At 38.6% G+C, this 15976-nt stretch overlaps 3 protein-coding genes across 6 annotated transcripts; 2 read left to right on the top strand and 1 right to left on the bottom strand.

The window, feature by feature from the left end:
* Positions 1-705: 705 nt before the first annotated feature.
* On the top strand, positions 706-4155 carry LOC129584894 (troponin I 4-like). Its single transcript, XM_055477300.1, has 8 exons — positions 706-1070; positions 2534-2582; positions 2653-2689; positions 2867-2998; positions 3104-3328; positions 3415-3500; positions 3562-3664; positions 3748-4155. The coding sequence occupies exons 2-8, from the start codon at positions 2542-2544 to the stop codon at positions 3802-3804; spliced, it is 681 nt and encodes a 226-aa protein (XP_055333275.1). The 5' UTR covers positions 706-1070; positions 2534-2541; the 3' UTR covers positions 3805-4155.
* A 606-nt stretch (positions 4156-4761) lies between these two features.
* LOC129584992 (sorting nexin-12-like) lies at positions 4762-6414 on the bottom strand. Its single transcript, XM_055477467.1, has 4 exons — positions 6098-6414; positions 5917-6012; positions 5731-5855; positions 4762-5274 (listed from the first exon to the last, which is right to left on the bottom strand). The coding sequence occupies exons 1-4, from the start codon at positions 6260-6262 to the stop codon at positions 5169-5171; spliced, it is 492 nt and encodes a 163-aa protein (XP_055333442.1). The 5' UTR covers positions 6263-6414; the 3' UTR covers positions 4762-5168.
* Positions 6415-8591: 2177 nt separating this feature from the next.
* Positions 8592-15238, top strand: LOC129585099 (uncharacterized). 4 transcript variants are annotated; one of them, XM_055477636.1, is made up of 6 exons: positions 8592-9043; positions 9714-10134; positions 10302-10463; positions 10624-10661; positions 11096-11236; positions 14789-15238. In XM_055477636.1, the coding sequence occupies exons 2-6, from the start codon at positions 10041-10043 to the stop codon at positions 14984-14986; spliced, it is 633 nt and encodes a 210-aa protein (XP_055333611.1). In that variant the 5' UTR covers positions 8592-9043; positions 9714-10040; the 3' UTR covers positions 14987-15238. The 4 variants fall into 4 exon arrangements, with proteins under 4 accessions (XP_055333611.1, XP_055333610.1, XP_055333612.1 ...); XM_055477635.1 differs by having other exon boundaries at positions 9576-10134; XM_055477637.1 differs by having other exon boundaries at positions 9497-10064.
* Positions 15239-15976: the final 738 nt, after the last annotated feature.

Here is a 15976-nt window from a genome sequence, read left to right as displayed (position 1 = left end):
CTGCAAGATGTGCGTCACCGCAAACAAAGTGCATGCACAATCAGATTTTCTCGAAAGAAATACGTGAAAACCGCGTATAAATTTAAACATTCTAAAACATACAATTCTCATGTATTCAGTATTCTCTACAGCATAATCTATAAATCTGTTATCAGTATGGTGTTTTAACCTACAGTCTACGGATATAGGACATCTTCGACATGTAATGTGACGTTAGAATTAATAAGCGCCGCCCATGATTGTTCTGCTCGCTTCCCATATCAAAAAACTGCAGCAATAAAAACTAATGACTGCAGTGCATGAATTATTGGCTACCTTCTTCTTAAAAGCACGTCACCAAAGTTTTTCGCGCTGAACCTTACTTTCACCTAACAGCCGGCATTTAGCAAATGTACAGCAATATGGTCGGAAGTATCCCAGTATGCCACGCTCTCGAACTGTACAACCATTTCAACTGGTCATAACTCATACCGGAGCGATACTACGCACACGGCGAAGAATTGAACGGCCCCGCGCATACTTTGCACACTCTTTCCATATAAAGAAGGGCCTTCACAGACATGCTGTTTCCGAAGTCTCTCGATGAAGAGCTGAGACAGAAATCTGCCAAGGATAAATTTAGATTCCCGGAGCATTACGCCATGATATTTTTCAGAGCTCTACCCGGCCCTGTGTGCCGCACTATACACGTCCGGCTGGGTAGCGGTTGTATATGGCGTCTGCATCTCCGCTTGCTATAAGCGGTTTTTTTCTTGTAGGCGCGTTTACAGAGTTTATAGGCCGCTGTTGGTGCTGTGCAGCATCATCAAGATTCTGCGTAATCAGATCGCAAACACAGCGCAGATAGGGAGCAAAAGTGGTCACCACCATCATCCGAAACATCCTCGCCCACTTCGTGTCGTGTGTGCAGTGTGCTTCCGCTTTAAACGGACATCTTGGCTAATTTGGGCGGCTGGAGGATCCACAGCATAACAGCGCAACGTATTGTTCATTACAAGGATATACTTGGGAATAACCACGTAGATCCGCCTTTCCAGTTGTATTTGCTGTTTATTCGGTAGGCCTACCAGGTAAGAATCAGTCAATATGATCATTAAAATTAACAATGTGCCCAAAGTGTCTAGAATCTGTATATGAGCTAAAACAACATTTATTATAACCCTGGCTAGATTAATTTTTTTTTGCGGCATACAATTTACCAGCCCACCTTATTGGTTAGCAGAAAATCTGAATGAAAATTTGACTGAATGTGCCGGTTCCGCCGACTGCCGAGCTAACTTTACCAGTCAAATATGCTCCGAATTAAAGCACGGCTAATAACGGCTGGTAGTCTGCGTGTAAAATAATCAAAATCTTTATTCCAGGTTTTATTTTTTATTTATATTTTGAAAAAAAAACACGTACTTAACAACTGGTAGCTGGTTTCAGTTGCTCAGATATTTTTTGAGGGATGCATGATTTATAAGTTGCATTAAGAAAATCCAGCGTACTACAAACATGTCACTGTAATTATTTAATGCATTGATTTGAAATGGCCTTCTTATTGTATAGACAAAAACAAAATTATATAAAAAATCTTTATAAAAAGTTGATGCAGAACGTCGTCCGGTAGTAAACTCTGCAATAGCCTTAGCCAGCTTGCATTTCAAAGGTGTATTACTTACGTAAGCTGATAATTTCTGGCAGGCGGCATCAATGATTTTGACAAGCTGAATTGCGCACAGGTCATACAATTTCAAGAGCGATAAAATTTTGGTATGATTTCTAAATTAAATCGTGACAATAACATGGTTTCGTGTTCACTGAGTTTGTGTACCTGTGTTCACTAAGTTTGTGTCCATCGACTGACCGCTAATGCAGTAGGATGACACTTTGTATCAAATTATTAAACACTCCCCTCCTTTCCTTGCGCTGTTATTCCATACTTCTATAGGTGTTACATATGTATTTTATAATATTACAAACCACTCGGTACAGCCAAGGATTAATTCAGTTCAAGTAATTTTAGATTTTCGACTTATCTATATCTATGATCATAATTATATTTAATATTCTGATTTGTTCTTCGGTAATAAGAATTTGTTATCTATTAAACTGAAAAAAAACTTGCTATTCGAATTGGGCAGAATGCGAACCGTACAGGCAATTTATTGACAGGCGATTTTTGCTTTCGCGGCATCATTGTCGGATATATTTACTTCGTAATTTATGACAAACTGTAAGACATTATTGCACGTAAAAGTTTTTGCTTACCCCAAAATCTAGGAGCGATACGCTATAATTTATTGCGGTGTTGTAAGAAGAAGTTTAAAACTGCGATAACAGTTTTGCGAAACAAGTTCTTAATTACTGTAGACGTATCGAGCAAACATAATTAAGGTGCTCGTACTGACGTAGTGCTGCCAAGTTAAGGTTCGGCAAAGCCGATTCCTGTTCGCGAGTATGCGTAATTAAAAAATAAGCAACCAAATATACGCACAATCTAATTTACCGATTTACATTCAAACACTTGGATATTTGCGTTAATTTTCAGCTATCAAGATGTCGGACGACCGCGATGCCCGGAGGTCGGCTCGGGACGCGTAAGTGCACGTGCACCTTGCTGTTTCCCAGCATAAAGAGAAGTTATTCAAGACATTTCTCGATTTGCAGTCGCCGAGGCCAAGCGTCCCAAGAGGAGACCGAAGATGTAAGGAAATTGTCTCGATAACTACGTCTGACATTTGCGTTAATTCAACTCACCTCTCTCAAGTGTATTATACATGTGAAGAATGTCGTTTCACGCAGTTATTTACTTCGTGACCTTTCCGTTGTTTGGACTTGTCTTATAGTGTTTCTCTGGTCTAACCGTTGCGGTTTATTTTAGGAAGCCCGTGCCAAACGCGAAGAGAAGGAGCGTAAGAAAGCCGAAGTGCGGAAGCGTTTGGAGGAGGCGTCGAAGGCCAAGAAGGGCGTCAAGAAAGGCTTCTTGAATCCCGAACGCAAGCGCAAGCTCAGAGTACGCATGCACAGCAGCAACCCTGTTTATTAATTGCGCAGTTACTGCATAAATGCATGTTTTCATGTGCAGTTTGTTTATGTGATATGTTGCACTTTTGTCCAGACTCTTTTGATGAAAAAAGCCGCTGATGATATGAAAGCCGAACAAGAGCGCAAAGCACAGGAACGTCGTCGTATTCTCGAAGAGCGCATCGGTGCCGATCAGCATAACGGTGTGGATTCGGAGTCACACCTCAAAGAAGTATGCAAGAAATATCACGATCGCATTCGCGAACTGGAGGAGACACGATATGACCTGGAAGTCAAAGTTCGCGCTAAGGATTACGAAGTATGCATCACGTAAACGTAATAAGTGTATCTTGAGAATGTACGTATTTTGCTGAACGTTAGCTGCAATGGTTTTCGTTTTCACAGCTGAACGAGTTGACTATCCAAGTCAACGATTTACGAGGCAAATTCGTTAAACCCACGCTGAAGAAAGTGGCCAAATACGAAACCAAGTATGAAAACATTATGCAAATTATTAATATAAATTTTGTCGGCATTTTAATGTTCTGTTAGGTTTTCCAAAATGGAAAAGAAAGGCGAAGCCGGCGCAGTGGATTTCAGAAGCAATCTCAAATCTACGGGTATCAACAAGTTTGCACTGGAGGAGGAAACTAAAGTACGCATATGTTTAATAGTTCACAAATAGTCAAATACAGTCTAACAAAGACACACGAAAAGGTCAAAATTTTTTTCTCACAGGATAAAACCAAACCGGAATGGGCTGCCAAGAAGGAGGAGGAAGCTGTGGAAGCTTAGATCATCCGCTTTTTGCGACAGCGCGCTGTGTATTTTTTGGGAATATGCAAAAAAAACTGTCGAATTGTGGCGAAACCGCTTGTCATATTTGTACGGAGAACGTTAAATGCGTAACGGAGCCTTCTACTATGATAACCATAATTTCCCAGCAGCTTCAGTCGTTTACTTTTTATGTTATCTGTCCAATGGTGAAATGCGGTTAACCTGTAGCATCAGCGCTATTTTATTACTTATCACTTTATTGATACTGATGGTGTATCGTTCTGCTGAGTATCAAGCATTCGTTCAGTTTTCCATTCGAAACCGTAATAATGCATAAAACATTGGCACTTCTACCTGTCCACAAAGGTGCTGAAATGTGGGAATTATTTACATCTTTCAAATTCAGCTCTCGAAGATTGTACTGATATTTGCCTGATCGTAACAAATAATGCCTACAGGAAACTAGAAATACAGAGTAAAAGTGCGAGGATTATCATACTCTAATGCCCGTCAAAAGTTATAGCTGTCATGAAAATATCCCTCTTTCTCCTTTCACAATAACACATTAATACTATTTGTAGTAAGTTTTTGCCTTTTCGGTCAAACATTATCGGTAAAGTTATTAACGTATTTGGAATTGAACTCTGGATACTTTCTAACGACAGATGAAAAATAATTACTCCAGTTGTGCATGATGTTTTCTTCGAATAAGCGGGGTTTTTTATTACCGCACCGGATTAACGCCGATAGTTTCTAAATGACATCAACTTTCGCATAGTAATTTCGTAATTGCAGACATATCATATACGTACTAATAAGAGCTTACTGATAATATTTCACACGTGCAGTTCTCGACATCGGACGATTCTTTCGCATAAAATTGTCGGGAACAGAGGATAAACCGCTGACCGGTCTAACATCATAATTAGTCGAATTTTGCAAGATGTATGGCTGTTAACCAATTCATCAAAAACATTAATCAGTAGATTTTCATTCAAGTATAGCAAACACATACAATATGCTCGATAATTTAGCCGTTTTTCTTCAAAGTCACCTTTTTATACTCGCGTAATTCACTCAAATGTGCAATCACAAATAAGAAAACCAATAAATACAAAGATTAGATTGTAAATACATAAAAATAAGTAAAGGGAAGTGCATACAAAACCACCGAGTGTGCAAGTACGAGTAAAGCAGCATAAAACGGTTTAAATCGAGAAAATCAGCTTGTCAATAAATCCATTTTCAGAACGGGTAAGGAATGAACAGGTACAACGTCATTAATAAACATCCATGGTTGGCGGACAACGAAGCTCGGTGAATTCTTATTAATCTACTCCAGGCGGGTCCGTATAATCCTCAAAAGCTCCGGAATAACTCAATTACGTATTGCGAATTTTCCCGGGCACGTAGTTCTTATCGATATTCGGGTCCTGTAAGAACATATGCAGACAGCGTTCGTTCTGCGCAAGCGGATGTCCAGCGATCCTATAACAAGCATTCAAAGAAGTCACAAAATAAACAGTTGCTAATCAGTGTAAAATTGCCAATTTACACAAACACAAATAGAGCATATTCAATAAGCTGCTTTAACAGTAATCACACACATTTCCTGCTTATGGACATATCAAAAACTGTACCAATATTCCTAAAACAGCATTAAACTACGCGAAAATGCAGCTAGGTCATCAATTCTAAATCGTTTTTATAATTTTAACACTTTACTTTGGTGCCTAGCTATACCGTATGATATCGATTTCAGTGAATTCAGTTACGAATACGATACAAACAGCAAGGAATCCCAAGATTACAGGCGAAACATTAAAAGTCATTCGTTTCAAGTTCTAACGCACTCATGAAAACTTACATATAGCAAGTACTACATCGGCCATTGATGAAAAACCGTACAGAAGAGAAATCTCTGCACAAAGAAAATTCACTCACTTGTTGATAAAGACCTCCAGTCCTTTCCGTCTTTCCTCGATGAACTCTTCCTCGTAGATGCCATCGTCCTGTCGGAAAGGCAGCTGTCGTTTGAACGCTTTGGAAGGCAACGGAGGCACTACGATCTGCGAAAACCATCCCTTGAATCTACCTAAACCGTTTCAAGAGCAATAAACAATTTCCCACCTTGCTATCGCGCTCCAGTTCATTTCTGAGCCACTCAAAATCGCTGTAACGACGGCGGACATTGGATTCCTTCTGCTTGAACACGGGAAGATTTGTCTGTTCAAAGATACGAAACACTCGTCACGAATGGCTTACCAACACATTTTTCTTCGGCGAACTTGTGCATTATCGGCTGTGTTACCCGCATTCGAACTTCGTAGTCGGTATAGCGTTTCTTTCCCAGTCCGTGGGTAACGGGATTAATAACGTCTATCTCGAGAAAATTAGCAGGGGCCGCGTAAGCGTCGTCCAAGGTCTGTCGCTTCACATTCAGTCTGCGCGTGGCTTCCGAGTTATTTTCGGCCATTTGAAAGCTTTGGTGGTTTAAATGAGATAAACTGTCCGATGTAAAGGTTCTGAAACAGGTGTTGCGCTAAAAAACTCACTTTTTGCCAAAGACCATGAAAAAGCCACTTCGCAGTTCACGGAAAATATAGTTTTGTTTTCGGGGAGGGTAGATGATCGACTGAAGCATTAGTATCACTACAGGGAAACTGCAGTCCGAGCCGGAAGTGGTGCACCATAAGCAAATCTTTCTTATTAGTTATTATTCAAAAAATTAATAATACTAAACACTTCTAAATATTTTCTTTTGCATATTATCATTGATTTCATTAAATATATATTGCATTAATTGACCCTTCTAAATACTTAACGTTACTTCTGCAAGCTGCAAACGATGCCAGTAAAATTGTAAATCATTAAGCACTGCGAGTTTGGAAGTATTTGTTATGACATAAGTTTGTAAGGTATTTTAAATTTTGAGTATTTTCAACTACGTATCTGCTCGTAAGATGGGGGCATCTCTGGAAATCTACATAATTACGTATTTGTTAATTTCTAGTAAAATTAGAACGTCGAACCCTAAAAGCAGTTTTGCGGCACTGGATTACGCTTTTTGTTTCGTCATCAATACCTACTTATTTAGTCATTTGTCCATTATGTGAGGCGAAAACTGAAATCGCTTTTATCGAAATATAAATACTATATTTGAAACCTGCATTGCATGTGGGTGCATGAAAGGTCAACAGACGTGAATAAACAAAACATCCTCCACAGCGCAAAAAAACGCCATACATAGCATAGCAAACTATGATTCCAACTTCCAAGCCCTAACAGGCTTCCGAAGTCCCGATAAGCTCAAATTGATTTAAAAAAATTATCGATGATATTGTCATTGATAACAGGAGTCAGGAGATCTCGTGCACATCCTAAAGCGATGAAGGTGATAACACTATGACGACGCTTACAATCAGAATCTGCTAGCTTTTCTTTCATTCCTGTATTCCAAAAAGTACAAACCATAAAAAGACGTCGCATGTAAAATTACCAATCAAATGAAACTACCGAGAAAAATTTGCATTGCTACCTCACCGAAAACAGCAAAATATAAACTCATGTCAAAAAAGAAAATTTCTGCAACCACGTACAAAGCAATAGGTCCACATTTTTAAGCTGGAAACAAATAGCTAAGAAGAAAGAACTGGAACTATGGCAAGAAAAAATATCAAACGCCACTCGTACAGGAGTTATCCATTCACGACTGCACGGATCGTTCGGTCTTAGCGGCGGTACCAGGCCTCTCCTTGGCCATTGTTATAGTACTGGCTTCCTACAAAGACAAGAAATCCGTCACGACTGATCGAAATGAATTGTCTCGATTAATGCCCAATAATTATGTCGAACGCAGTCAAGGAAATGATAAGCAAATTGATCCAGCGAAAACACTGTCGTATTACTTTTGATCATTATTTATTAGATAACTACTCAGTTACTACGGGCACAACCAAATCACGTAAGTACTTACCGTTTGGATTCTGGTAATAGTAAGATCCATTGGAGTTGGAGTAATGGTACGAGTTAGGGGCATTCCCGCCATAATCTCGGGTGCAGTAGTGATTCCCCTGGAAAAACATCACAACGTTTTCACAGTCCACAGATGCCAAAAGCATACGTTCTTAAAATTTCTGAGTATCACGCCACAAAAAAACGCTTAATCTAACCTGCTGATTCGTGCCATGTCTAGTGACACGGTAGTCGGGATGGGAAGGTGGGCCGTAGGAAGATCCGTTTCCCTGCGGCTGTCCGCTCTGCTGGCTGTTGTTTCCGCTGTTCTGGCTCGACATGTCTGCTGCTCCGCAAAGCTCAAAGAAGTTCTAGTGGAGAAGCTTTAGTGACCTTACAAGGCGAGAACTCAGTAGGTAGTCTGACCGGACCAGAACCGCAGAAGGATACCAACAAACTCAAGTCAAACTGTCAAAGTGCAGTATCGACTGTCACTATCTCCAGCAGCAACTGCGCCAAAAATGGCAAAACTAAAAATGCGCTGTTTTGGTCGCTTTGTTTGGCTTTTATACGCTCAGCTGGCAAAAGTGTACTTTCTTATAACGCGTCTGAACGTGTTGCACTGATCCGTTTGCACTGCACGTCTGCACCGCGGACAACGTTGCACGTCTGCAACAAACGGCTGGTTAGTAGCAAACGAGCAGAGCACGTTCCATCGGTTCTACCCGCCGTACGGTATAAGGCGGGAACGTTGCAAGTGAAAGCGGAAACGGATGTGCATTGTGCACGTGGCGCGGCCACTTCGTCGATTCGTCCATAGCTCCACCCACATCACAAAACACGCCCAGGAACAGGATGAATCGGTACCTCAGAAAAACTAAGTACGCGGATGTACACATAAATTTTCAAGGAACAGACTTTAAAGCAGGAAAGCATCTATAAAAACGCTGTTAATTCAGTTCGCGTTTTTTGTTTACGGAAACTACAGTCCTTAATTTGTTCAGCCATGGAAGTGTTTTAAGTCTATCAGTTTTTATGCATAATCTTAGGTACATATGAGCTCCAGGAAGTGGGGCATTTACGGATGCGGTTTCCCTTCGTACTTATTATTGCATTGGTTGACCGTGAGGCTGCTGAGCTGTTTGTTATATACTGCACTGAAAGTACTCTGGATCAAGGATATCTTAATAATCTTCTCCTTCTGACTTTTACTGAGGAACCAATCTGCTTTATTAAAACAAGAATATTATAATGCGTGGATGTGCGGGAAAGGGACCCGACTGGATGTCCGTCCTCGATTAGGGTCTGTATACACAATATGAACGGCCTTCTCGTTGTTTGCACGCCGGTATATCTGTACTAGTACTTCTAAAGAATCTGGTCAGATAAAATATTAAAAATAAGCAACCGGTACGTACCGTAGGTACTGTAGATTTATAGATTTACTGCACTAGTCCATAATAGCTGTTTACTAATTAATTATGCCAGAATAGCTTTGACCTTTCGATATGTTTACTTTTGACGTATGGTAGTCATAAACATTTTATTGCGGTGTCGATCTGTGCCAAATGGTGCATTTTTTATTTAGAAGAGAAGTGCACGACGCAGAAAATAGAACTATAAAGCGTTATAGTCGCACTTAAATAAGGTTGCTTAATTCAGCTAGATAATTGTAACAGAGGAACTACCACAAATAATTATTTTAATAAGTCGAAAACAAGGATAACAGGGATGTCGGCAAGCTGTAAGTTTACAGGTTCATGCAGAGTTGTTCGACCCAAGAATCTGGGATTCCAAATATAAACTTCATATGCTAATTTTTGCAATCCTTGCAGCGAAATCAGCATTTATGATTTACCGCATCTGTTTTGGTTTGGCCAATCCATTTTCCCTCTGAAGTTTAATAGGAGTATCCTCAGTGGCATTTCAATGGTCATATAACTGTTATTAATCACGATCAACTGCGTTTGCAGTAAAATGCCGACACACTGCTGAACCATCCCAAGCTGCCGGATGTTTTTTTGGGATATTTAATTTGGAAATTTTTTTGCCATGTACATTGTATTCTGAAAAGGGATAAATGTTTCATACGCTATTACTGGATGGTACCATGCTTCGTATAAAAACAGAATATGATTACTTCGCGTACACATTGTCGCAAAGTAATGAAGAAGTAATATTTTTAATTTATCTGCATGAAGATGTTTTATGAGTGGCTTCGGACTGTTGTGCTGATCTTATCGATACTACCGCCAACGTGAACGAATTCCATTTCTTGACGATCTCATTTAAAGTGCACCATGAGATTTCCGGACTGCAGAGAAGTAATTATTATGACAATGGGAGTGGAAATGGGATTATTTCTGTCTGTCGTGTCATCATCTCCTGCAAATCGTACGGAAATTTGATTATATACGGCAAAACGACTAGTGGTTCTATGGGGAAAAATACGCCTAATGCGACTTATGCAATGTGCCAATATAAATGCGCCGGCTAGAGCCAACTACTTTTCTTGCTTAGGATTTTACATAACACTGTGTTTTTGTCTCATTCCTGTATAGCGGCAGCAGATGGGAATGATGGGAGAATGCCTGTCAACCAAACATATTACACGTCTATACAGACCAACGGAAGCCGATCACCGGAGGAAGTCAAACACAATCAAAATGTTGTTGTGGCTATCCATCCTCCCTTTTCCCACGCGAATTTGCGAAGTGACCAAAGTATGTTTAAATAATACGGACTCTCTTAGAAACGTCAAAATAAATTTACTCTAATTGAATAACGTCCTCTGAACACAAAGAAGTCCCCTTCGGAGACTCGTCTTCCAACATATTATACTGACTGCACACAAAGCTATCGTATTTTATTTGCGTTTTCCAGATCTTGTAGAAATGAAGACACCGGAAGGGAACACAAAGGTTAGCGCAAATATCGACAGGAATAAATTTCGTGTTTTTTTTTTAAAACGAAGAATAAGCGCCGATTGCCTGACATCTCAAAGAGATATGATAAATTATAATAAATATTTTGTACACTTTTCCGGCAATATTTTTTATTGTGGATGTACGTACTATGTATACTGAAGGAGTAGAGATAGCAGCGTTATTCCGACAGGTTCCCTTGACATTCATTGTGCTACTGCTAATTTCGGACTTTGGTTATTGCTTATTGCATGTTTATTTGTGAAGTCCAAATTCTGTGCTTCACGAGCAGTATTTGCATTTATTTTGTCATTAGCAAACATTTTCTCTCATATACAGACAGCACTTATAATTTAGTATTGACGAGGTACAACACTTTTCAGAACGTTTACTGTGTAATTTATCCACTGATAATTCCAGCATTTTATTAGTATAACACCGAACACGACGGTCTGGAGCGCCTGAAAGTGCCGGTATTCTGTGCGGCGATTGCCACCTTTATATTCGGAGTGATACTTTTCGTGAGGAAAGCACTGCACATGGACATTAAATCCGAAGCATACTATCAAGATGTAAGTGATGCAAGCATCATGTGAAAAGTGAGAAGGCGATCATCAGTGTCTTATTAGGATTACGACAGCGATGGGAATTTAAAAGAAACTATTGATTGCTTTGTACAACTGAAATGTAATTAAACAGTAGCGGATCCAGCAGTGGTGGTTACTTTAAAACTCGTAAATATTCCATTATGAGGCAAAGTACAATGGTTTGCCATCAACGCGCCGCCTAATCTGCTGTCGTTTGTTTTAAAATCCATCAATAACGATCCGAGAACTACAAACCACTTTCCCATAAAATTAACACTTTAACGCAGCCTTGCGGCGTTATATTATGTGTTGTAATCGTATTATTATTCGGCAGAGATGTAGTTTTCCTATTTCTTTGACTAACGCCCCATCCGCTTGTAAAAGCGGACAGAACATTTTCTCAGCGTAATATGATTTATTGGAATAGATAGTCTGTTGCTTTTATAAGTAAGTATCTAAGTTTGTTCTACCGCGCCTTATGCAATCTGTGTGCAATAATACTAAGTACTGTGTAATAATAATACTAACTACTACTGTCTATACTACTACTGTGTAATAATAAAACTAATAATCTGTGTGTCTTACCGATATACGAGTATGATCTTTGACAATAACTTGGTAACATTAATTTTATCATAGCTACTTCATTTGCAACGATAACACACCCCTATACTGTACCTGCAAAATTTACGCAGTTGTGCAATTAATTTTTATCGGTGTAATGGGCGATGTCAGAAACTCAAAACACGTGCAGTAACAGTGAGTTAACGATTTAAATAATCAAAAGACATCACAAAGATATAAGAGATTTATTCAAACGTTAAAGTACATCGGAAGGCGACGTACTTTTCTGTAACAGTAGGTCTGTGACTCAAAATGCCGACCGAAGTTTACTAATGTCAAACCTATTTAACAATAATTTACAAGTTTTAATTATATATATATTAGATTAAAGATTAAAAGATATATTAGATTAAAATGTCGTTAAAAGATTAAAAGATATATTAGATTAAAATGATTAAGCTCTATATTAGATTAAAATGTCGTTAATTTCATGTAAAAAATTTTGTGTAAGTATTGAAATCGTCACACTAAGTATCACGGTACGAGTACAAACTATGCACAGAGTAGTATGCAATTGATCAGTTATTACAGTTTTTTGTACATAGATATTCAAATCGTCATCTATTTAAGGCCTGACGTATAGTAAACGCACAGGATGCCAAAATGTTTTTTCTCTCTGTAAGAATAATTAGTTTTTGGCGTTTGATCTCCTAAACTGTGAAGTTTTTACTTACATACTTAAATATATATTTCGACAAGATTACGAAAAACCGCCTGAACTAGCAAGTTCAGCACTGCTTAAGGAAGGAAAGCGGTTGAATCATTAGCTTATCACTCGGATCAAAGCTCGCTTACCAAAAAATCGTACTGGACTTTCGTACAGTAATATTATGTGATGTGTTACAGTAAATAACTTGCTTTTGCTGTTCCCACGTATAGAAGTAGTGCATGCAGAACTAATCCAGAATCGCTTTCATTAATTCCGACATAGTTCTCGAGGATTACATCGACAACTTATTCCAGCTAGTCCTTCGTCTAAGTACGAAACGACTGTAACTAGTCTCGAGGGAATTTCTGCATAACGAATGACCATAAGAATAACGTCAGCTACTGTAGCTGTAGATGCGGTATTCATAGTGTATCCTGTAAGCTAGCACCAAATTTATATAAGCCGGCTTACATTTACTTTCAGTGGCACTTATAAGTTTATCTTGATCGTCAATTTATGTATACAGTGCACTTATTGTGTCCAATTGCCAAAATTTCCATGTGTAACCTTTAACGAACATATTCTTCAAACAGTGCAAGTTTTTCATTAATGCATGAATGCGAAACATCTTTTGGTTTTCAGATCGATAATTGTGGATTGAAGTGTGTAGTGTACGACGCTCAGCAGGAGCTGGTAAAATCTCTAATAATCCCCTCTAGTCTTTCCACAGCTGTTACAGCTCCGGGGACTGATAAACTAATCTTTTACGCACGATTACATGCTTCTGGACTTTTCTTACGGCACTCGTCAAAATGCATAACGTTTCGTAACCATCAAAAAGTCATTCGGCTTTAAAGAATCCATAATTTTTGTTAATGAGCAAACAGCAAATCGGCAACGCAAGCTTCGATTTTTTGAAAGCAGGTATAATTTGACAATTGTCAGCTACGGACAGCCTATGGGACGAGTATAGTTCGTATTATGTAAATTTCACATCCAAATTTGTAAATATGCCTTATCGGCGGCTTACGACTCGAATTCATTGTAAGCAAATAAGGATATGCTTGTACTACGCGCTTGCTTTTCCGGAGCACAAAATTGTGCTCACATCAGTTTCATCTGTTGAGAGTTTAATCACTAATAAGTTTTGTCCTAATTACAATGAATGCACAAAATGTGTACTGTATCTGTACGTGTGTTACTATTCCCTATATGCAGTGAAGTAAGTTTAAAGCTTATACGGTTCATTTGGCGCCGGTATCACTGCTCGATCAGTATTTTCTTTATAGCTGCTAATATTCAAAACTGCTGCTGCTGCTGCGGTCGAAACTCCTACTCGTACTGCTTCTAAATTTCTAGACATTGCTTAAACTCCAGGTAGTTCTGACTCGATAAAAATTCTAACTCATAACTTGTATGTTCACACCAAAGCTAATAAGTTTGCTACTACGGGGTCGACGTATGAAAACACCTAAATCATGAGTACCCATTCATATTATAAATTTATTTTATATGCAGTTGGTTGAATAATTTCTGGCCTCACTCTCTTTCATCGTATGAAGAAATAGAATTACAAATTCATCTTAATAATTATAATAATTTATAATTATTCATATAATTATTCAACATATTATTCATTATTATTCATTATAATTATTCATTCATATTTTATACTTATTCTTCATTATAATTATTCATCTTAATAATTTATTAAGATGTTAGAGTGTCAGTGAAAGAAGTCGGCAAGCGGCTTCAGCTGCATTCAGACGAACCCACTTGCATCAACAATAAGCGTTCATGTAATACAAATACACAAGCAATATAGCGACATAGCACTAAACAAGGACAAAATGGGCTCATACTGCTTATTACAGCAGACAAATCTCATTGATCTCCTGATCCTCCATGATCCCGATTCCCGAACACAGATACCGCATTGTCTTGTTGAATGTTTAGTGACCAGCGTTAAAGTTAACAAAGAAACTTGTGAAAATGGGTTAACAGAAACTAATAAGAACAAGAAACATTGCGCGTAAAATTTATAGCACCAAACTACAGTGAGCCATTTCCGGTTTGACGTGCAGAGCGTTAATGGTCATTAACATAAAGCAGTCCGCGTCTGGCACTCATTTTACCTTGGTCATAGCTGGTCGTGACTCGTAAGAACCGACGTAGGATATCGAACAATACGATATATGTCTATAGTTATGAAACAATGTATGCAAAGTGAAACATTTAACAATCTTTATGGTTTTATTTTTCAGAATGGTCAGGAATCTCAGGATAACGAAAACGTGCTCGTTAATGGCGACGACGTGATGTACATTTACGACGAGCATGATCCCGAGTACTCAGACAGTTGCGGCGTTCATGTCGGTTACGAAAGCACCGAGTTCAGATGTGCCGAAATTCCTTTGGAATTAACCGAAGAAGACACCGAACATGGCCACTGCGGAGTGTGATTCTTTTCAATTCCCAAAGCACGAGACTTAAAATATATGTTTATATTCTAAATTATGCCCATGCTGGCATTTGCGTTAGTCGAAAATCTGTCTTCATCCTTCGTACTACTTCAGTTTCTGCAGATGATGGTTGTATATCATGCCTGCGCTATAAAAGCTGATTCTACCACTAATTAACTGTGCACGATTTTTCTTACATAATATATGCAAGCGCTGCACGGTACTATTTGGACACAACCTAAATGGACGGTACTTAATTAGGATAACAATAAATAGTGAAAATAGAATTGACTGTATGCATTATTCATTAGCCAAATGAACTACAGGATCCATCCTTTTGAGACAAATTTTACATAATGCAGGATATCCGCGCTCCAGAAGAAGTTATCATGCCGTACAGCAAATCGTGCAATAAATGCAAAAATTAATATTAAGTATTGTACGTAAGTATATAATTATATAATGTCAGTTATCTATATATAATTTTGCACGCCACAGTGCCACACCGATACTGAATCAGTCATTTGACATAACTGTACGTACAGAGCTGCACCAGTTTATTTACTTTATTTTGATGTTATATTAAAGAACTTTAAGATTGGCGATACACATTTCTACATTAATCAAATTTATCTTTTTTTCCCGAAAAAGAAACACTGGTTGAAGCTTATTAGTGTGTTCGACCATAAGATAACCGCTCCCGCAGAACGTTTTACGATTACATGGTTTATAGTGTCGTATAACATATAAATTATCGTAGTTGTTATAGAAGTCATGGTACGTATGTAAGTATGTGTCGTAACAATTCTAAATACTGGCTCATAGACTTAATAATAAGTAATTTATTATAATTTTTTACACCTGGAGCATGCTAGGTGTGATGCCCAGACCAGCATCACTATTCCCGCAAACCCGTTATAGTGCAGTATACCGGTAAGTGTGACAGCAGACATCGGGCGTACACAGCCTGAATACCTGATTCCTTTCAGA

This window comes from Paramacrobiotus metropolitanus, unplaced genomic scaffold, assembly GCF_019649055.1.
Source record: "Paramacrobiotus metropolitanus isolate TYO unplaced genomic scaffold, Prichtersi_v1.0 Parri_scaffold0000015, whole genome shotgun sequence".
NCBI classification, from domain to species: Eukaryota; Metazoa; Tardigrada; class Eutardigrada; order Parachela; family Macrobiotidae; genus Paramacrobiotus; species Paramacrobiotus metropolitanus.
The sequence above is the reverse complement of the archived record's forward strand: the minus strand, read 5'-3'. Positions and strand labels throughout refer to the sequence as shown.

Excerpts from the sequence above, each read along its gene's own strand:
- LOC129584894 (XM_055477300.1), top strand. The coding sequence starts at position 2,542 with ATGTCGGACGACCGCGATGCCCGGAGGTCGGCTCGGGACGC. Across the intron at positions 2,690-2,866 it reads CCCAAGAGGAGACCGAAGAT|GAAGCCCGTGCCAAACGCGA; the intron begins GTAAGGAAATTG and ends GGTTTATTTTAG. Across the intron at positions 2,999-3,103 it reads AACGCAAGCGCAAGCTCAGA|ACTCTTTTGATGAAAAAAGC; the intron begins GTACGCATGCAC and ends ACTTTTGTCCAG.
- LOC129584992 (XM_055477467.1), bottom strand. The coding sequence starts at position 6,262 with ATGGCCGAAAATAACTCGGAAGCCACGCGCAGACTGAATGTGAAGCGA. Across the intron at positions 5,856-5,916 it reads AACTGGAGCGCGATAGCAAG|ATCGTAGTGCCTCCGTTGCC; the intron begins GTGGGAAATTGT and ends TGGTTTTCGCAG. Across the intron at positions 5,275-5,730 it reads CTGGAGGTCTTTATCAACAA|GATCGCTGGACATCCGCTTG; the intron begins GTGAGTGAATTT and ends TGCTTGTTATAG.
- LOC129585099 (XM_055477636.1), top strand. The coding sequence starts at position 10,041 with ATGAGATTTCCGGACTGCAGAGAAGTAATTATTATGACAATGGGAGTG. Across the intron at positions 10,135-10,301 it reads GTCATCATCTCCTGCAAATC|CGGCAGCAGATGGGAATGAT; the intron begins GTACGGAAATTT and ends ATTCCTGTATAG. Across the intron at positions 10,464-10,623 it reads GAATTTGCGAAGTGACCAAA|ATCTTGTAGAAATGAAGACA; the intron begins GTATGTTTAAAT and ends TGCGTTTTCCAG.